This window comes from Populus euphratica, unplaced genomic scaffold, assembly GCF_000495115.2.
Source record: "Populus euphratica unplaced genomic scaffold, PopEup_1.0 scaffold15.1, whole genome shotgun sequence".
Taxonomy (NCBI): domain Eukaryota; kingdom Viridiplantae; phylum Streptophyta; class Magnoliopsida; order Malpighiales; family Salicaceae; genus Populus; species Populus euphratica.
The window spans coordinates 395,708-418,226 of record NW_011499874.1 but is presented as its reverse complement, the minus strand read 5'-3'; the positions used below and the strand labels follow the sequence as shown (position 1 = coordinate 418,226).

Below are 22,519 nucleotides of genomic sequence, written 5' to 3'. Positions count from 1 at the left end.
AAATAATATAGTGCAATGAAGAGAGAGGAGACGGACAAAAAAAGGGCAAGATAGGCTGGACCTTTAACATGGGCAACACATTTGCCATGAATTAATTCATGTCCTGCCACTGCTGTTTTTTATTTTACCGTAAAGGGAAAGATGGGCTGGACCTCTAGCCCAACTCACATTTACATACAATAAAAAAAAAGAGAAATCATTAGGAATTTACTTGACCCAACCCAAATAAGCTAACCTTAGGTCATGGGCCCAACCAGCCAGCTCTTAGACTAAGAGTGTATTTATCTAATACACCTTAATGCCTTTCCCTTTATTTTTAATTTGTCTTTACTTTAGTACTTAGCCAAACAAAACTTTAGAAAAAAATACTAAAAAAGTTTGAAAAATCTCTAGGACCATTTTAAAATTATATTTTGGTTAGTCACATATTTTCTTGATATTTTTGCCAAATATTTAGTTGTATACTTACATTTAATATTTAAACCTGGTATTAAAAATATTTGATTTTTCTCTAAGATTTTGAAAAACTTCAATTTTTTAAAACTTTTTTATATCAAAAAACACAAAAATATGTTTTTCTTTGAAAAATCTAAAAATTTCTTATTTTAGAAAAATAAAAAAATATATTTTTCTTTAAGAATTTCAATTAATATTAGACTGTAGACTTACATGGTAAGATATGGACTTAAAATGAAAAATTCCTGATTTTCTCTAACAATTTAAAAAAAAATCCAAAAATTCCCTCATTTCAAAAACACATAAAATATGTATTTTTTTTTGTATAAGACCAAATTCTAAAGGTTTTCAAGCATATTGTTTAAAAAAGATAGTCATATTTTTATCATATTTTTAAAATACAAAATCAATATCATAACTTGTTTATAATTATCCATTAGAATTTGGTCAAAATATCAAAAATTCTACACAATTATTTCGTTATTTGAAGTGTTAGGATTTATATATAAACTTTAATATTTATGGATATAAAATTACACTATAAAGTATAATCTCAGGTGTTAAAGATACAAAATATGAGATAAATACAATTATAAATTTAGGGCCTTGAAACAGTTATGATCTAACCTTATAAGATAAGAGACTTTTTCATGAAGATAGATTTTTCTTGAGCTTTAGATATGATCAATGGATAGAAACTTGACTTGAAATAATAGTAAATCAATAATATAGCTTACCTTAGGTACGGTACATTGAGGGTGATAAGTTTTTCCCTTGCATAACTAATCTTTTTACCCAAACTCTCACAAACCATAGGTTTTCTATTGACTATGATACTAGATGATGATTCCCTCTAATCATAACTTTATGATTAAACTCAAAACTTCATTCACTTTTAGAAGGCAGCTTTGTCATTCAATGTTGTGCACATTATGACAATGATAGTACAACTTTACTAGACTAGAAGGATATAGATATAGTAAATGATACATCTATACATTTAAATTTAAATTTTAAAGTAATATTAATTATATTTTCCAGTTTTACATTAATAAGCATAACTTATAATATAATTGTTGGATCAGGTGGGGATTTTATAAGAGATTTTAAGAGGTATTTTTTTATATTGAGTTAAAATTTCATATTAATCAAAGCTCAGGAAGGTATCATGATACATGTCAGAAGGTGCTGTATGATTGTGTTATTTATCGCCTTTTGACTTGCGAACTAATTATTTGGAAAAGATTTTTTTCCTAATGATACAAGGATATTCAACAATTATTATTGCATGCCGAGAGAGATATCTCTTGTTTTGGTTATTTAAAGAACTTCTCTTAATGTATAAAAAACTAACCAATCTTCGTGGCATCTTTCATACTTCTTATTCGCGATTCTTTATAATCATCAGATAGGGGTTTGATTATTGTAGTCTTGGTGCCTTGATACAAGTTATTATTATATCAAGCTTAATTCAAAAACTTGAATTTAGCTTTTGTTAGGATATGTGATCAATCTTGCCTGTGAGTTTTTAGATTTTTATATCCTTGAGATTCACATTAGTTGGTATTATTTCATTATTGTCGTTATCTAAAGCCTAGTTATGGTAAAAGTAAAAAAAGGATGATTATTTGAGATTTGGTTGTTTATGATTTATATAAAAAAATAAAAAGAATAAAATTGGAAAATTAGGTTAATATGTTTTTTTGTCAACATTTAATCAAGGTGATGATTCGAAATCAAATCTTTTTTAGGAAAGGGTAAATGATGCAAATCAATGAACATTATCAAAAGATCCATTATAAGTACTAATTAGGCCCATTGTAAAGTCTAAAACTAAGAGGATCAAAGATAAATTGATTGGGTTGATTTTAAATATTTGGGTTGATAAGTTACAAATATGTTATCCTAGATCATCATGTACTTTTTGGGATATATCTCGAGATAGAAGTAAAATTTCATTGAAATTCTAGTTGGGTTAGAAACTAGACATTTTAAACTTTCCTCTATGTATGATAAGCCTATTAATTCATTTAAATAAGAGAGAACATGTTTAAAGTTAGGCTAGAAGTTGTTGTAAAAGTTTTGTTATTTGTTTCTTAATGATTTGTGGACTTCTTATTTAGCAACGATTCATTTTCTATTAAAGAAGTATATGTGGTAGTAATTGAAATTATTTTGGCTAGGGTTTTCATGTCATCAACTTATGTTTCCTTTTGTTTTGTGGATTTTTTCATTGACAAAGTTTCCCTAATTCGAGAACGTTAGAGGTGATTTTGAGATTATTTTTTATAATATATAATTTTATGTTAACATATATAATTTTTTATTCGACTGTTGGATTTAGGTTGATAGTTTATCAAAGATTTTCAAAGATCTTGTTTTATATTAGGTTAAAATTTTAAGTCAATCGAACATTAAGAAAGCCTCGTAATAAGATCTACAAGTTATTATGTAAGAATTGTATTAGTTTTCTAGTTAATTTAGGATTCTTTTTTGTATTTTATTTAGAGCCCTTTTGTTAGTTTTCCAATATCATTTAAGACATTTTTACCTAGTATAAACAAGTTATTTAGCTTGTAAATAATTTTTTTTGAACTTTGATTTCAATAATTATTATTGTGAGTTGGGAGAGATTTGTTTTATTTTGGTTCTTCAAAGTATTTCTCTTGACTTATCAAATAATTAACTAATCTTCAAGATATTTTTTATATTTCTTGTTCATATAATTCTCTATAATTATTGAGTGGGGGTCTAGTTATTATGCTTTTGGTGACTTAGTGCACAAGCTCTTTGTTCTTTAATATGTATAAGTTCAACAAGCAATAAATATAAATGTTATTAACTAATATTAATTTCACGTAAATTCATTTTTTTTTCAAAATTTCAATTTGATCATAAAATTGACAAAAAATAATTGAAACTCATTAAATTACCTATTATTTTTTCAATTCTAACACAACTAAGTTATAAATTACACTCAATCTCATTAAATGACAAATTAAAACTATTTTATCTAAATTTCAAAAAGACCTTAAAATATAAATTCTACATTAATACACTAAAGTTTGAATTATACAATAAGTGAAATACTTAAATTTATAAGTGAATTTCAATAGATTAACATAAAACATAAATAGATGATTTTAGACTAACGAGTTCAAGTTTGGACTATCCATCTTGTTGATTATGAAAGATCTAGTGCTAAGATGATAGAACTCCACCGATTGGTAATGGAAATGAGATTGCAGATGAATGGCACATGTGCTTCCTCTTATTGGCCCCACGACCCCGGTAATGACATGTCTCCTCCTCTTCTAGCGTCGCTATTTTAGATTAATTATATTTGAATTTGTAATAAATATTTAATTTTTATATTAATGTAATTTATTTTAATTATTTTCTACTTTTGTTTAATATATTTTTTTAATTTTTTAAATTATTACTAAAGGTGTTACCAATGAACTTAGTCTATTAGTATATTCTAGAGAATTGAAAAAAATTACTGCAAATGCCACTCCCGCTATTTAATGACTAGTGAAATTCCAAACAATTTTTTTATCAGTTATATGTCAAATTCACCTAGGAAATACCAACAAACAAAAAACATTCACTAATAGAATTACATATGGTTTTTATATCGGTGATATATTATACTTACCGATGAAAATACTAACGAAATAAAGTGAGTAATTTTTTTATGACGTGCTTTTGCCGCCAATAAATCCATAGGTAATTTTATTTTCAATGGACTCACCAACAAAACATAAATTACCAACGAGAGTTTTACCAATAAAGTATTTATGTCTTTAAGCTTGTCCATAAAACTCATGCCAATAGACTAAGAATATAAATACTAATTAAGAATTTCATTAGTAAATCTAAAAATTATTTAATGGATGAAAAGAAAAGAAACCAGGGGATGAAAGGTTCGGTCTTGGAAGAGGTGTTGCACTAGCGGGTTCTGGTGGTAGAATTAATGGAGGTTCCAGGAAGATAAAGAGAGATGGGGAGGTTTTCATATGAAAATGAAAGAAGATTTGTTGAGGTTGTGTTTGAAAGAGTTGTTGAGTATTATTTATTTTTATAAATCTTTGAAAGGATTTTTATCACTATTTTTATCAATGATTTGAAATATTAAAAATACTAATAAAAATTCTGACATAATTATTTTTAAATTTCATTACCATTTCAATCGAAAATTACTGATATAAATTCGTAAACCACAAAAGAATATTTTCCATTGGCATTTATTTTAAATTCGTAAACCACAAAAGAATATTTTCTATTGGCATTTATTTATTTTAACTTTCTAACAATCTAATAAGATAATATCCTTAATTGTTATTTTAGATCAAATTAACAACGTAATAATGTACTAAAACAATTGATTAGTTTTTTTTTTTGTTGAAAGACATCACAAGTGCTCATCGACAATTAATAAAACAATTAATTCAATATTTGGATTTTGAAATTCTTCTGATATAGCTCCCTCATTCTATTTTAACTATCATACATATCTTTCATCTTCATTATTTTCACTTGACCTCAAATTTAATAACTCTGTGCAATCCTTAGGGAAGTCGATGGTGAGAAGGAAGAATCAATTGAGCCACTGTCCATGGTGAGAAGGAAGAATCCACTTGAGCCACTATCCATGGTGAGAGTCTATTTCAATCCTATCATTAACTTAGAGGATCACCATAAGAATCTATCGCATTTAAATGGCTGGCAAAAATAAGGCCATTGCCAGACTAGATCGATATGACATCCAATGGGAACCTGGAAATTAATCAATGAATAATTTTTTATCCTTTTCTACATGTGTAGCTAGGTCCTACATTAGAGGCTAGTTGATGTGTAGCTAGGTCCTACATTAGAGGCTAGGTGATTCTCTTCTGATCCTATATGACGCCAGGGCTTCCTCCACATTGCATCTATCCTCGGCTCCTGTACTTTGCTTACAAGTCGTTAGTTTTCTTATAGCAAGCAAAAGATATGGCTCAAATTGGCAAGGAGGAGGTCAAGAAACCAATTCAATGCTCTGAAGTTAAGTTTTATGACGTCTACAGGAACGAAGCGTACCTCTTGCCGACGATTTCTCCTTGTAATGTTAAAAAAATTAAACTCGGTGACGGTACTTCTAGTTGGGAGAGTAAAGTAGGCTCCCGCAAGCTCGTTCACTTCGATGAAGGTTTGAACTCAGACTTCTTAAAGGAGGGAGACTCTCATTGACATTTTCAATCTTTTTTCCTTAAGATAATTATCTATTAATTACTTTGTTCCATAATTTTTTTTTTATAGCATTTGTTTTCCTTAAGCATACATATACTTTAACAAGCAGCGGCGTTGTTTTTTTAAAAGCCTGGACTTGAGGATTTCAAGGATGAAGTGGTAGAGATTCACCCTAAAGCCAAGAAAATCACCTACAAGGTGTTGGAAGGAAACATGATGCTTTTCTATCACAGCTTCCAGGCAACTCTTGAGGTCACTGAAGGCACCGCGAAATGGACTGTCGAATTTAAAAAGAAAAATCACTCATGCCCAGATCCTGATTATTACTTGCACCGTTTAGATTCCGTCAACAAGGATGTTAATGCTTACCTTCTTCCTATTAACTAGGAACAGCCCGACAGAACATGCCCTTTGTTTAAGTGAATTAATTTACCTAGTACGTACGTGGCACTGTGAAATAAACGCTTCAAATTAAAGGTGCATGTAATTCCCAGGCCCCAGTATATACTATAGAGCACTTTAGATCTTTGGATCCTTGGATGCCATCAGTTAGGCTGTTGATGCTTCCCTTCTACGAGGTGTGTAGCATGAAAAGATAAGCCTGGTACTTGTACAATAATTCAGGTGGCCATCCTGTGTGTAACTTTGCATGATCTAGTAATAACTTTGGTATCAAATGTGAGGCAAAGCCCAACATACTGGATATTGTCTGCTTTGAATCTTTTAGTCTATCTATTTTCGGGCTTCGATCTAGATCCCTCTCACAGTTTTGTTCCTAGCAGCCACACATGGCTCCAAAACACGTCCAACATATTAGCAACCAACACCGCTTATAAGGCCTCAGCTTTTGACACTCCCTTTCGATGTGGGATCTCATAATTCCCCCACCTGAAGACGAGCCATCCTCGGCTCTGATATCCAATGTAACGGCCCGACCCAACATACTGGATATAATCCGCTTTGGGCCTCCTAGTTCACCCATTTTAAGGTTTCGACCCAGCTCCCTCTCACAGTTTTGTTCCTAGCAGCCACGCATGGCTCCAAAACACGTCTAACATATTAGCAACTAGCACCGCTAATAAGGTCCTAGCTCTGGACAATCACTTTCAATGTGGGATCTCATAATCCCCCCACATGAAGACAAGTCGTCCTCGGCTCTGATACCAAATGTAACGGCCCGGCCTAACATGTTGGATATTGTCCGTTTTGGGCCTTCCAGTCCACTCATTTTCGGGCTTCTACTCAGGTCCCCCTCATGGTTTTGTTTCTGGCATCCACGCATGGCCCCAAAATACGTCCAACATATTAGCAACCAGCACTGCTTATAAGGTCCTAGCTCTGGATAATCACTTCCGATGTGGGATCTCACAATGACCCTCCCAAAGATTTTGATAAAATTATACGATGGTGTTGCATCTTAAAAGCTCCAGAGAGTTTGATGAATTTGTGTCGTTTGACATCATGTTTTTTATTGACTAATAGATACTCTGATGAACCTTTGATCATACTTTATATTCTTACTTGACTCACTTGCAAGTTAAATATTTTTAACACCCATTGTCACAATTGCTTTGATGTGCAAGTTGTACTTTCTATATTGTACTCATATAATGTTTTATATATTTTATTTGTCATTGTTGATTTTTTTTTTTAACCTTTAAAATAAGAAACCTTTGTGTTTAGTTTTATAGTTTGTGATATTATATGTTCTTTTGATAGATGGTTTTGCTTGACTTCATGAAATATATTAATTAACAAACATAGGTTGTAATTTTAGTTTCTTACAAAAATAGATAGATACATGACTTTATTTAATGCAACTAATTATGTTCATGAACTTGTTATGGTTAAACAAATACATGAAAGAATGACAATTCACAATTTTTTTATAACCTAATTTTTTACCATCCTTTTTATATATTTTTTGAAACTTAAAAAATCTCAAAAAATATTTTTTTGTCATTTTTAATTAATTTTTATTTGTTGAAATAATCAAAAACATATAAAAAAAAATATAGTTGATGTTGAAATTAGACCAATAATTTTTAATTAATTTAGACTATAATCGAGGTTTGAATTGAAGAGAAATAAGAAAAAAGGCTTAATTTTATTTAATTTGGCTAAGATCAAAAGAAATTTAAAGTTTAAGTATGAGTTCAAAATAAATAGTAAAGTTAAAAATCAATTGAGGGCTTAATTGAAGAAAAAAATCAAAATTAAAAGTTAAATATGTTATAATTACATAATTTTGTGAACCAATGATGAATTTGCAACACATGATTAAATATAAAGGTCTAAATTGATTCAATTGAAAGAACAAGATGATTTAGGGCAAACTAAATGAAATTGAAAATAAAATCAAATATCCAAAAACTACAAAGAAAACAAGGAAATTTTTGTCCAAATTTGTTATTTTAGTTCAATTCAATGAAGATAATTTAATTTAGTCCAAATTATTCATTGATTTCAGTCATGTTTGTTCCATTTGAGTCCAGTTGAATTATTTTGATTCAATTAGATTCCCAATTAATTATTCCAATTAAATCAAATATTTAATTCTAGATTCCAAAGATTTCAGTTGATTAAGCTGCAATTAAAAATCTAGAAATTCAATTCAAAAACCTCAGCACTAATCTCTAAATTCCTTAATCACATCCCAAATTTCAATTCAAATCTCCAGGAATCAAGTTCAAAAATCATTCAAAACATCATTAATATTAAGCCTATTCAAGAGTCCTCACAATGTCCTTAATGATCTCCATACCTTGATCAACATCACTAGGATAAGCTTTGTCACTATTGTCCTTTAGGGTGTGTTTAGTAGTGAGGTTACTGTTATGGTTGTGGTTTTAAAATTTTTTTATAAAAAGTACTTTTAGTTGAGGTTGATTTAAAAAAATATATGTTTAGTTAAAACTGTGGTTGAAATTGAAGTTAAACAAAAAATAGTTTAATATATTTGGTTAAAAAAATACATTTCATATTGAGGTTATAAAATAATTAAAAAATATATATTAATATTAATAATATATTTAAATATTGTAGATTTAAATACTATTATTACATCATGAAATAAATAATATTGATATCAAATATTTTTTATTATTCCATTAAACTAAATGCAATATCATCACATACGAAATCTATCCAACAATGACTATATTTTTTATAGTTTCTTAAGCACATAACAATAAAAACTGAATTAATTCACTCGTTATTAAGTGATCTCCTTCTAATTTTTTGAATAAAATATAATTAAAATAAACACAAAAACTGATTTTTTTTAACTAAGTCGGACTCGGCAAGAACATAATTGGAATTGCGATCAAATTCCACAAATATTACATCATCATACGATATCTTTCTAATATATGTAGTGTTATTAAATACTAGTTTTCGAGTAAAACTCAACTATTTAAAAAAAATTATAATTTCATTATGTACAAAATTCATTCAATAAGAATTATAGTTTTCATGATTTTTTGAGCGTACAATAAAATTAGGTACAATATTATTAAAAATAAAATTGAGATTACAATACGAGCTAATTTAATTTACTTTAAAAATCAATGCGAATAAAATTAATTAACTGCACTGGTTTTATTAAGAAAAAAAACTAAACTTTTCGGGGAACGGGGGAAGTGAATTAATTCACTCGGATTGGTTTTTCAAAAAAAAAATAATTTAAGTTTAGTAAACAGTATGAGTGAAAATTTACTGGCACTCTACAGTGGAGCCATGCTCCACTATATAGCTTCTTGCCCCACGAAAAACAGCATTTTGCTGCTTCTCTAAAACCTACAGTCTCATCTTGATTTTCAATGGGTCCTATCAGTAGGAAGCAATTTTTTTTTTTGTTACTAAATGATATTCAATATGGTTGCCGGTGAAATTCACCCGCAGCCAAATAGGCACTTAGTGAAATCAATCCCACTCTGATGTAATTTAATATAGAATATAACATAATGATACAAGGTTTTTTAATACTTAAAAACCCTGAAAAAAACACAATAAACTACGAAACAAAACTTAAAGTCTCAGTAAATCATGGATATTCAATAAACGGTGGTTAAAAACCTACAAATAGCACAAATAATTTGTCCTACTTGATTAATGGCTAAACTAGAAAATTAAAAATAAACCAGAAAACTGGAAATTAATTCTAGAAATATGAAAATTAGAAAGAAAGAAAAAATCATTTCAGAGGGTTTATGAAAAAAAAAAATGGAATGGCCTCTGACAGCTTTTGTGGCCTTATGATTTGCATCAACTGGATACTCAGACCAAAAACTATGAGTAGTATATGTTTTTACTTCGAAGTCTTTTCTTATGCTTTTGTGTATCAGTGTGATCCATGAACTCATTAGCTAGATAGCCAACATCATTGTTTTTCATCTTCAAGAATAAACAGCACTTCAATTATCTATCCGAGAAAAATAAATATATTTTTCTTTCTTTTTCCTTTTTATTTTAAGAAAAGATTCAAACATGATACCCTTTGAAAAAAGGGATATTAGTCCATATAAATAGAAATTCAAATATTCAAAACTAAGATGCTATTTAGCTAAGATCGAAACAGTAACTGCTAGGCTAAGTCATCCACACACATAATATAATCTAGAGATTAAAACTTCAGTGCCTAACATATTTTTTAGGTTGATAACCACTAGGCATCACGTGGGTCTGAACTACTACAAGCACAGTGTAAATTGGCCAGTGGTTTCTAAAACCTCTAGATGGATTGACCACGGACATGTGGGTTTCTTGCTCAATACATGAATATGCACTAACTAGCTAGATAAGGTCACGGAACTTGGGCTAGAACAGTCCCATCGAGCTCTCTGTTCTCACACCTAATTCCCCCATCATGGAAGCATGTAGTGTTGACCATGAATCAAACGCCAACTTGCAACGCATGTAGCATCTAGTTTTCAAGAACCCAAAAGCACAGCCTCTGAACACAAAACAGTCACCATGCTTTCCATGTCTTGTTTCTTTCTCCAATCACTTTAGATACCCAAACACCTGTAATCCACCGAAATATTCCAGCCTATGGACAGAAAGATTGGTTTTGTCATGCGCTTTAGTAGTCACTGTCATCATACGTGATGGTTCATGAAAACCACAGTGTTTTATGTGTTGTAAATGACGTAGATGAAGAATTTTGTGACAGAAGAGTGTTAATTGATACATCCAAGCCGCTTAGTCAAATCGAAGTAGTGATCGTATTAACACTGTTATCACCAGTGTGCACGTAAATCATCCGCAGTCCTCAACAAAAATGTTGACCTTCCCGTCATCAACTACTACTATCTTTCTTCTCTATGTCCATATTTTCGTGCTTCAAACGTTCAAATTCAACTGGATATTAATCATCGACGACAACAATACCTTTCCAATTTCGGGTCAGTTTTCCCTGACTCCTGCATGCAAGCTGTCCTTCTAATTAGGGCTATATATAGATATAGTCATATTTAAACCATTGGGATAAATGTGAATTGGGTACATTAACCCTAAAAACCTAGATTGGAGATGCAACATACATCTTGAACTTGAAAGAATGAATAAACACATTTTATAAATAGTAACATAAAACCACTTCAAATCCCAAGAGATTCCCTAGTAACTTAAGATTTTTCAGTGGTGAATATTCTTTGAAATACCATACTCAACAAAAGCCGGATTGCAATTATTAGAGAATCTATCTCAAATCAAATATATATAGAAGAAAATAAAGTAACATACAAGATAGTGAAATTATTGGGTTTTTCAAAATATATACCCCCAATGACAATAATAAATTTAAAATTTTTTGAGAGTTCCAAAGATCTCATTAGACGGATCTAAGATTGTTTAAAGTTTATATAAAGATTATCTAAAGATTAAATATTCTTTTTAAATATTCTTTTTAACTTTTAATATTTGCTTCAAAGTTAGCTTATCGCAAATCACAAATCGTCTAAATGTCTAACTCTAATAGTTAACTTTGAATATTTGCTTCAAAGTTAGCTTATCACAAATCATAAATCGTCTAAATGTCTAACTCTAATAGTAATTCAGATGAATAACCACTAAAAAATCTCTTGAACCCTTTAGGATAGAGAAATTGATATACCTTAGAATGTTAGTTTTTTTTTTTTGTGTTTAAGGTATTTATTGTACTTTTCTCACCCTCTTCTTTCTTAGAAAATAAAGCTATAACATTCTATTTAAAGAAAAATCTAAAAATCCTATAAATAGAAGTTATAACATTCTATTTATAGAAAAATCTAAAAATCCTATAAATAGAAAAATATTAATTTTCCCTTTAAGTTGTTACTTGAGTGTTTCTTGGTCTAGAATTGTAATCTCTTATATTAATTACTTTCTAGTCCTTAATTTCTAAAATTTATTTACAATCAAGTCACACTTGATTAATCATCTCATTTTAATTTCTAACAAATAACTCTTATATGTGCAATTGTTTAGGTTCTCTAATAAGTTGACTCAAATATAAATCATAATTTTAAATAAAAAAATTAAATAATTTAATTTATTATCAATTTAATACCTAAAAGATTTATATTTGAAGATCAAGTACAATGTCTAGCAACCTGTCATAATCACCTAAATATTAAAAAAGTCATAAGTGGTTTAATTTAACATTTAAGTAACTAGTTTCTCAATCTAATTATTATCACTTTATTAAGAATGTTCTGATTTAGATATTATAGCATGAAGTTTGAATGCATTGTCAACATTATAGTCATTGATTTTTTGAATAAGATTTTAAAACTCTTTTCAAAACTCATTTCACTTTAGCCAAGGATTTCACAAACAATATTGTTTGAGAACAAATGAAACATTTTCTCTAATTCACGTAGGGTGATAAATTATTTTTTAATTACTCAAATACCTTCAAATAGTTTACACTATAACAAATATTTACTCATATGTTACCCTTGATTATGACAACATGTGGTTGGTATCAAAGCATAACACTTCATATATAAGATAAATCTCAAGTTTAATAGTCACTTACACAATTATCACGTGAGCTTTTCTATAGATATAAATGATCTCTCCATATAAAATTATCTTACGGGTTCGTTCCATATATATGTCATCTAGCAAACACCTATATATTAATCAAAAGTATTTCTCATATCTCATTTTATAAGAGTAATTACTTTTTTTTTTATAAAGGAAAGAGTATAATATGTAATGATCTTAAGAGCTCTATTTACTATCTAGTTTTAATACAAAATTGATCATAAAAAATTAGAAATAATGTTTTATTGCAACATGAATCTTATAATTATAATAACTTTATAATGTGTTTTCAAAAAATTTTTGTCCTTTGAATTTTATCTATACTCTAGATTCATTAATTAAACATTAGATTCATCAATCAAATATAAATGAATATTAAAGATAAAGAAAGTCATTATTAATAATAAATTATCTTTCATGAATAAATTCAGTGCTACGTGTAACTAACATATTGATTACAAGGCATCTTCACTAACATAAATGCATCTCCACTAACAGAAATAATCTTCACTTTGATGTTTAAATGTGTGTTTAGTAATGTGGTACGAGGTGCTTTTCAAAAGTATTTTTTGATTTCAAATTTATTAAAAGAATTTTTTTATATTTTTGATTTCTTGGATTTTAATAAAAAAATCAATTTATTGTTTTTTTAGGCAAAAAAAATTCAAAAGGAAGTCCAACCACAAAATAAACACTCCCTAAGTTTGTTGGATGAAAACTAAACTAAACTATTTAAATTTAATATATCATATACCAAATCATTTGAATATATTAAAAGATGGGCTACAAGTTAAGGGAAGTTTCAAGAAACTCATCCTATATCAAGTAAATATAAGCAAACAAAGTAATATAAAAGACTAAGAAAGTTTCATTAAAGATAAAGTTTATATCTTTTAAATATAAGTTAACCTAAGTTATGAAATTTAATTACGTGATAGGAATACTAAATAATAAGTAAAAAGATACTAAGTATATAGGTATATAAAGTTGATAATGAACCATACACCCTACCATAATTTTTTTTTATCTTTTGGACGAATTCATATTAAATTATCATATTTAATAAAACTAACAACGAGTATAAAAACAACCTTCCCCAAGTTATTTCATTTGTCTTCTTTTAAATTTTTGTTATGGTTGTTGATATGGGTAATTGGAATAATGATATCTGGACGTGGTCTCTACAATGACGTCACTTCTTGTTTCAATTTGAATTGGAGCAGATATCTCTCTTATTATTTTATTAGAATCAAAGACCATGCTTTACTTCAGGTTAGACAAGATTTGGACGGTTAATACAAATGGTCTTTTACAATAAAATCTTGTTCCCATCTGTTGGATCATTTGTTTTATGGTGGTGCCCAACCTTTTTCAGTCTTTAGTTTGGATAAAATACACCCCGTCAAAAGTGCAATTGTTTCTCTAGATCCTTATCTAGTTTTAGCATGACTTCCTTACTCGTCAACAAGTAAGATATATGTTTTGCAAAAGAATTTTTTAATTTTCAAGCCATCGCTTCATCCATTGTGATTTTACCTAGAATTTATAGATAAAATTCCTTTCTCGTTGGGGTATTAGTAGATGTTTCCAAATTTTATTGATGATATGTGTTATCAATATTCTTTTATGGTGCAAGATAGATTCCAGAATCTTTCATGGTAGCTTTTCTTCTCTTGTATTATGTGGATCTATGGCTTCATTGGAATAATGTTATCTTCAATGAAGCTGTTCCAAACTTTTAAGATGTTTTTCCCTGATCCTCCACATCTTTTTTTTATGGTTGAAGCTTGATAACATATCTTCAGACCTCATTGGTATGGATATAGGTATCAGCAATGGTGTCATCTTTTACAGAGAAAACAAAAGTTGTCTCCCTTGTACTTTTCCTGGTTATTTTCTCTCTCTATTACAATATCTTTGCCTATTTTCTTTTCTATCCTTTCTCCTTTCTTTTTCTATTTTAATTATTGTCTCCTAGGCTATTCTTTTTTAACCATAATCTTAACATATTCTCGATTATTATCTATAAAAAAAAATGAGCATGAAAGTTGAGATTATTGTAAGATAAAAATAAAAATAAGCTTAGAGTGGAGTAATTAATAATTAGTGTGTGTTTACTAATCATCTGCATCACAAACATACATACATGTGTGTGTAGGGGGGGGGTTTGCTAAAAGGTAACACAGCTTGGATAATTTGATAAAAATCTATTGGTGCATATGTTAATTATGTCAATATCTTCTAATAATTTTTAGATATGGTTAAAATAAGTAGACAATGGATGATAACTTAACTTGTATTAGTATCATCTTCTTATTAAAAAAAAATTGAGTTTGAGCATTACCTTTAAAAGGAAATTTTAAACATGAAACCAATATATATTAAATGTAATACAGCTTGGATAATTTGATAAAAATCTGTTGGTGCGTATGTCAATTATGTCAATATCTTCTAATAGATTTTAGATATGCTTAAAATAAGTAGACAATGGATGGTAACTTAACTTTTATTAGTATCATCTTCTTATTAAAAACAACTGAGTTTGAGCATTACCTTTATAAGAAAATTTTAAACATGTAACCAATACATATTAAATGTTTATCGCCTAAATCTTATCTATGATATACTCCATTCACAATAAAATAAATAGCATTGTTAATTATGAGATTCAAAATATCTTAAATATGGTTTATGATAAGAATCCAATAAGTATCACCAAAAGACCTATTAGATATATGAATTGTGCCTACTATAAGGTCTAAAACTAAAAAGTTCTAAGATGAATTGATTGGATTGATTCAGGTTTTGTGGCTTAAAAAATTATCAATTTTCCATGCTAGACCTGTGTATACTGTTTGGTTTATATAAAGAGCTATAGTTGAAATTTTATCGTGATTCTAGTTATCTATAAATTAGACGACTCAAACTTTTCATTTATGTATAGTAAGCTTATTAAATCATTCATGTAAGAGAGAACGATATATTTAAAGTCAAGTTTCAAATATGCTAGCAAATAAGAAAAGTCGAAAAATGATTGCTTTTCATATGATTTGTGATTTTTTACAAGACAATGATTTCATTACACATGGAATCTTCTTTTTGCAAGGATTTTTTACTTTACAATAAGATCAATTAGGCAATCATTCTTAGTTTGCAGGGATTCCTTACGGAACAACAATCTTTAGTATTCAAGGATATTTAGATCGGTTTTGGACTTATGATTTCTAATACATAATTTTATGATAACAAGCATAATTATAAAACTAACTATTAAATTAGACTTTAATTTTACGAGACAATTCCATATGACTTGTTTCCCATAGAGTTAGAATTTTATAGCAATCATATATCAAGAAAGTCTTGTAATAAAGCCTAAAAGCATTACTATGCAAGAGTTTCATTAGTTTTCTAATTAGTTTATGATTTTTTTATTTTATTTAGAACTTTTTTATTATTTTTCCAGTATTGTCTATGATGTTTTTACTTAATATAAATAGAGTTATTTTAACTACTATTTAGGTGTGTGTTTTTTTAAGAGTTTGGGTTATTTTATAATGGTGAAGTCGCTTGTATTTTTATGATTGAATATAATTATAGGTTTGGAATTTTTTTCCTCCAATAAATTCGGTGTCATTGTTTAAGTAATCATTATATTAGGTTTTGTATTATAATCTAATTTTATTTTTCTTGGATTATTCTATCTTGCATGTGGATTCAAGGATTCGTTCACATTAGCTTACACAATTCAAATCTTCCTAGAATTTGAGTAAATTATATATTAATCTTTCTAGTTTTGAGAAATGAATTAAATAATATAATTTTGTTTTAAAAAACTAATTTGTGAATCTTAACTAATGTTGACCACCCTTAATTTATTATTACTTTATTCAAAAAAAATTCTTCTTTTCTCATGATAACTATTTATTTGTTTTAATTTGCTTAAATAAAAACGAGATAAATTAGAAAATAGCATAAAATAGACACAAGTGATGAAATAATTAGTTTTTGAAAATAAATAGGACTAATTAATTTGTTTCTCAAAACTAGAGGGACTGGATTATAATTTACCCCCTGGAATTTCTCCCGAGCTCCGCTCCCAATGAGTCAATTGAAATCATATGGTAACGAGCCAATTGACAATTCATGAGCCTAACTGCAAGGTGACAGCCGAACACAATTTGAAGTGAAAATCACATAAATGATCCAAGACCAGAGTAGATTCCTTCAGCAACAAGTTACCTAAAAGCTGGCAGAAAGTATGGGGATGGTATCAGCTCAGCAGGATGTGAGTTCACATTATCCGCATATGATCTCATTTACCTTTAGCTATATTCCACTAGGGCTTGGTTATAGACTATAAAATAGATAAACATGTATGCACTTTATCGATTTTGTATACTCGAGATCCGATTTTTTAATCAATGAAGATGATATATATTAAATTTTAGAAAAACCAGCATGAACTTGCTAATGTTGTTTTAAATTTGTTTTGCCCTTTTTTTATATATCTCAATATAAGTTTTTTAATTTTAAATAGCCATGTTTTTAATAAAATCAACTATTATAAAAAATAAAAATAAAAGGATAATAAGATATGCATATTCCATATTTATATATTTTACTTGAATAAGCAACAAAATACATTTGGTCCACAACTTCTTATGTTATCCTAGATCCATAAAAGAAAAATATTGTAGCAGCTGAAAACCTAATTTAAAACCCTAAGAAAGAGGGAATTAGGAACTATGAGATGCACGGAACCACAGCTAGAAGTGCCCATATCGTCAGCTTCCACACTTTTTATATCTGCAATCCAAGAAAAAAAATTTATTAACAATCCTTTTAGTAAACAAAACCTTCACTGTTCTCACACAGGAAATAAAAGTCTCTTAACGTAAATCGCTCAGTTTGTGTGTGTAGAATAACTGGCTCACATTCTAAGATTTCATGCTATATGGCACTTTTTTCTGTATTCAAACCCCTATGCCAATTGCTTAAAAAAATGTTGGTCAACCAATAGATTGATCACTTTCCATTCTTCTTAAGAATCTAAATCATCAAATGCATAAAAAATGGTTTCATAAATAGAAGGGGAAAAAAGAACGAAGATAAGGAAGAGGAGTCAATAAAACTCACATGTTCGCCAAAGGGTACCAAATAGTAGAAAGCACCATGCTGCAGTGACTGAAGGGTGACACCGCACTCATTGGTGAGAACAGGCTGACCGGAGGATTGAATCAACAAGACATCATCACCAAAAGCCTCTCTCACATTGAAGGGGCCCATGGTTACTTCAAAAGCAACGTCATTGATAAACACCGTCAACATTGTAGTGCCACCGGACTGCCCTAAACCTGCCAAGAACAGAATCATTTTCTTTCAAAAGGAATGTCAAAGTTAAGGCCATGGTCGATCAAGCCATGCACACGTCAATCTTAGACAACAGGAACAAATTGGGGATCCAAAAGACAAATCTCCCCTCTTTGTGTCCTATATAGCATCTATATTTTCTTCTCTTTCGTTCAATAACTGAAAACCTGTACATCAATCAATTTCATGAAATTTCGGGTGAATTTCGTGCCTAAAAACGTGTAAATATATATTCTCAAACACCCTAATTATGCCCTAGTTCGAGAGTTTTTGTCAATTCATTACAGAAGAATCTTTATACCATTACATTTCAAACACATACTTGGAAAGTGTTCATCACTTGCTGGCAAGTAGGGCATTACGCAAAATTTTGAAACTAGATAAGATATGTTACCTTGAATTTGATTAATAGTAGATTGAAAAGCAACAGTGCTAGTGTCAGTTGAAGGACTAAGAGGAGGAGCGAGACCTATGCTACCAGTCACTTGGGAGACAGGAGTGTAACAAAGCTGCGGTTGCATCTTTAGGTTTTTCTCTTCATGATTTACTTTCTTTGAAGCACTAGAATTCATTATCTCACTAAGCAAGAGCCTACTGCAAGGCCCAACAGTGTGATGATCTTGAACATGAACCATATTTGATAGCTCAGAGAAGCAAGACCCTTGAGCAAAAGCCCCAGTCCCCCCTCCTCCAGTCTGCTGAGAGTGAAAGAAAAAGGGTTCAGGCACAAATTCATTATGTGCTTGAAAGTAAGTCTTGTTAACAGAACTGGTTGGTGAGTTGGAAGCATCAATAAAAGTGGGAGAACTCAAAGAGAGGGTCCTTTTAGACCCTTTTGGAGAGGATTTCTCTGAGGAGGAGGATGAAGAGGATGGAGCTGCGAGATTGGCGGTCACTGGTTTGGTAGTTGGAGAGGTAATTTTTTGTTGTTGTGAGCTATGTTGTTTTGAGTTTTGAAGGTTTCTCAGCCTGTGTTTGCTTCTTGATTTTCTGTTTTGGAACCAGTAAAAGACATTGGCATCACCAACTTGTCCATACTCTTGTAATTGAACTCTGATCTTCCTTATCTCATCCCTTGGTGGATTTACCATTCCAGAATTGAAAATTGCCTCCAATATGCGAATTTGCTCAGGTTTTGGGTTCCATCTTGGCTTTGGTTCCGGACTTCTCTCGTCACATCCAGGAACTGTTTGCAAAACATGTTTTAGACATTCAGAATCCATTAGAGGCCCTAAAAAAACAGTAGCTATATTGGGTGTTTTAAATGAAAGCCTTCAAAGGTTGGGTTTATGTACTGTTCATAGTAAATCATTCAATTAATTATTTGTCAACAATTAATATCATTTACAAAGTACTAAATGAAAGGATAGTGAAGAATATATTTATATAGATAATGACAAATTCATGGGTGATGAAGTTTGTGGCGGGCTTGAAAGCATCGCCTTTGTTTAGGAGTCAAAAGCATATATGAAAGTGAATATCATTGTACAAAATAATGAAAAGGGATGAAACTTGATTGAAAGATGAATAATCTATAATTGCAGATTTTGGTGATTATTACCTGATGTGTAAGGGGTTCTGTGGCAACCAGTTGACATGATAGATGAAGGATTGATGTCGTGCTGCCACTGGTGGTCGTGAGGGTTGCAAGGTTTGGACTTGAACATACTTGGCCAGTGTTTGTTTGATGAAGCCATGATGACAAAACAGCCAAGAACTTATGAAGTTAAACGCAACCAAAGGAGAAGCAAGAAGATATCATAGAAGCCCTTTCGTTGCTTTAGCTTGAGGTGCTGCTGGATACCCTAGGCAAACACAACATCCCTTCTTATAGCCTCTTCACCTAACCCTGCGTTCATTTGTTTTTCCTCAATTAATAAACAGTTCTTTCCATCTCCCAACGAAAAATATAAGAACAACCAGATTATATATATATATATATATATATATATATATATATATATATAAAGAACTTACTATAATGTGAAAGAAGTTTGTAAAATAGACAAAACCACGCAACAGGAATCGCCTGTGACAAGAAAGGAGAAGAAAATAAATAGAGAAAGTACAGTCCCATCCCTACCTTACAGTTTTGCATTAAAACTGAAATGCATCTACTCTACTCGAAGTAGAAGCCAATTCCCCCGGACAAGAGGTAAAGAAGATAAGGAAAAGAATACACGCTGAGTGCTAAATTGGAATCTTCATCAGAGTTGACACATGCAGAAGCTAGGTCTTAATAAAAAGAAAAATAAAGTTATGAAGTGAGAGAGAGTTTTAGTAACTCTAGAGAAATGGGTAGTTCTGATCGGTTTGTCTCTTTCTTTCTACATGCACAAGTAGTATAATTATTTTCTTAACTCAGATTTCTATGGAGTGGAGACTCTTGCTTCATCACTTTGGTTTGCTTGCAGGTTATTAATGGTGGTGAGAGAGGAAGGGAGGAGGATAATAAGTGAGGGATTATTCTAATGGAAGAGGTTGTTGCAGGAATAAATAGGGTAGAGGAGGTGGTGTTGTGTTTGAAAGTCAAGAAGTGGTGGCATGGCTATTGACATTTAGGGTTTGATTGGAAAGCGGTGGTGGTACAGTGATTGCTAGTTCGACTTAATTGTTTTGGGCAAGGTAAGGTGTGCTTTGGATTGACTCGAGGGCCCTTCTTCCTCTTCTTCTTCTTTTTTTTTTTTTTTTGGTTACTTAAAATTCAATTATTATTAATGAAGCATAATTTTAATTTTTAAAGATTCGTTGAAGTTCTTATAAGTTCTTCCACATCTTCAAAACCGAGTTAATTGAATGCTTAAATTAAATTTTGAAGAGGATAATACAGGGGCTAATACTTACAAATTGTCTCTAATCTTGGAGAGAGAAGGTTAAATCCAAAATCATAAAGAACTGAAGACGTGACTCTTATTAATTTTATGATTAGCAAGTAGTGAATTTTATTTTGTGTGTATGATAATGTGATGTAATACGATGTATAATATTTTTTTAATTAAAAATATATAAAAATAATATATATATATATATATATATATATATATATATATTTCATGAGAAAAAATGAAACCGCAATTCCAAAACAGACTTGAGAAATGCTAGATCTAAACAAAACACAAAAAAGAAATCAGATATTAAGATTTTCTGTCTGTGATGAAAAAACAAAGAAAATAATTAATTAATAAAAAATGTTCGAAAATCAATAACAAATTGCAAAAAAAAAAAAATTCATTATTCATTAACCAACTAAAACTTTAGTCACTTGTCAAATATATGTTTACGATAAAAACAAATCCAATTAATTCTACAATAGCAAATATTCTAATAGTACTAATAAAAGCATTCGCACTATTACTAATTAAATCATATCATAATAACATCTTCAACCATATCTTAATCTCCATCAACGCTTTGAATTATATAACAACAAGTTTTATCTCTAAATATTCTAGATAGTGGGTCCTAAATTCGATAATAAAGGTTGAGAAAATTTAAACTTTTCTAAAATTTTATGAAATAGGAGAAAATTAATATTCTTGAAACAATTAAAAAGGAATTTGCCACTGAATTGTTCACGAACACAAATATCAATAGCTAATCAATTAAATTTCTAAAAGGTAGGGAGCATTATTGAGATTCTTAAAAATATTTAAAAAAAATAGAATAAAAATAGAAATTGCTATTTTTAGATAATTTTAAAAATTAATCACCAAAATTTTTGAACCTCTTGGTGATCCAAATTCTTGTCGGTTTGGACATAACCACAGGTTGCAAACTAATTGCATAATAAATAATTAAATCAGCTTTTATGATGGAATAGTTTATGATGGATATTGTTAATTATGATCGATTGGTTGAAACACAAATCTGTCCTAAAAGCCTAAAGATATGTATGGTAGTGAATATATAGTTAATTGGTTAGTTATATGTAGTATTGATTTTATTTATATAAAATATATTTATTATTAATAAATATTTTTTAAAATATTTATTTATATTTAATTAATAAATCTAATATTTAATTAATGAATTTAGAATAAAAATAAATTTTATTGAACAATAATAGTTTGTAAAGAAAATTATAAAGTTGTTATAATTATAAAAATTTTATTACCTCAAGGCATTATTCCTTAATGTTCCTTAATAATATTCTATTAAGATTGTATATTAGTTAGAGTTGTTGAGAATACCGGTGCATATTATGTTTTTTTTTTTATGAAAGGAGACAATTGCTCTCATAAACTAATATATAAAAGATATTTGAAACTAATATATAGGTGTTTGTTAGGTGACATGTATACTAAACTGATTCGCAAGAGAATTCTATATGGAGAGATCATCTATATCTATAAAAAGGCTCTTATGATAGTTAAATCAGTGATTATTAGATTTAAAATCACTAAATTATCTTATATAGAGAGTGTGATAT

The 22,519-nt window shown here is 29.5% G+C and overlaps 2 protein-coding genes across 2 annotated transcripts; one reads left to right on the top strand and one right to left on the bottom strand.

Annotated features, from left to right (window-relative positions):
• Positions 1-5,380: 5,380 nt before the first annotated feature.
• LOC105127961 (kirola-like) lies at positions 5,381-6,331 on the top strand. Its single transcript, XM_011029442.1, has 2 exons — positions 5,381-5,647; positions 5,819-6,331. The coding sequence occupies exons 1-2, from the start codon at positions 5,452-5,454 to the stop codon at positions 6,073-6,075; spliced, it is 453 nt and encodes a 150-aa protein (XP_011027744.1). The 5' UTR covers positions 5,381-5,451; the 3' UTR covers positions 6,076-6,331.
• Positions 6,332-17,311: 10,980 nt separating this feature from the next.
• Positions 17,312-20,531, bottom strand: LOC105127960 (WUSCHEL-related homeobox 9). Its single transcript, XM_011029441.1, has 5 exons — positions 20,174-20,531; positions 19,652-19,939; positions 18,485-19,276; positions 17,857-18,074; positions 17,312-17,526 (listed from the first exon to the last, which is right to left on the bottom strand). The coding sequence occupies exons 2-5, from the start codon at positions 19,785-19,787 to the stop codon at positions 17,521-17,523; spliced, it is 1,152 nt and encodes a 383-aa protein (XP_011027743.1). The 5' UTR covers positions 19,788-19,939; positions 20,174-20,531; the 3' UTR covers positions 17,312-17,520.
• Between the last annotated feature and the right edge of the window lie 1,988 nt (positions 20,532-22,519).

What these genes read in the sequence shown, in the direction of transcription:
- LOC105127961 (XM_011029442.1), top strand. Translation starts at nt 5,452, where the DNA reads ATGGCTCAAATTGGCAAGGAGGAGGTCAAGAAACCAATTCAATGCTCT. An exon ending in GCTCGTTCACTTCGATGAAG is followed by an intron (nt 5,648 to 5,818) that starts GTTTGAACTCAG and finishes TTTTTTAAAAGC; the next exon opens with CTGGACTTGAGGATTTCAAG.
- LOC105127960 (XM_011029441.1), bottom strand. Translation starts at nt 19,787, where the DNA reads ATGGCTTCATCAAACAAACACTGGCCAAGTATGTTCAAGTCCAAACCT. An exon ending in CAGAACCCCTTACACATCAG is followed by an intron (nt 19,277 to 19,651) that starts GTAATAATCACC and finishes TTTTGCAAACAG; the next exon opens with TTCCTGGATGTGACGAGAGA. An exon ending in TACTATTAATCAAATTCAAG is followed by an intron (nt 18,075 to 18,484) that starts GTAACATATCTT and finishes TGTTCTTGGCAG; the next exon opens with GTTTAGGGCAGTCCGGTGGC.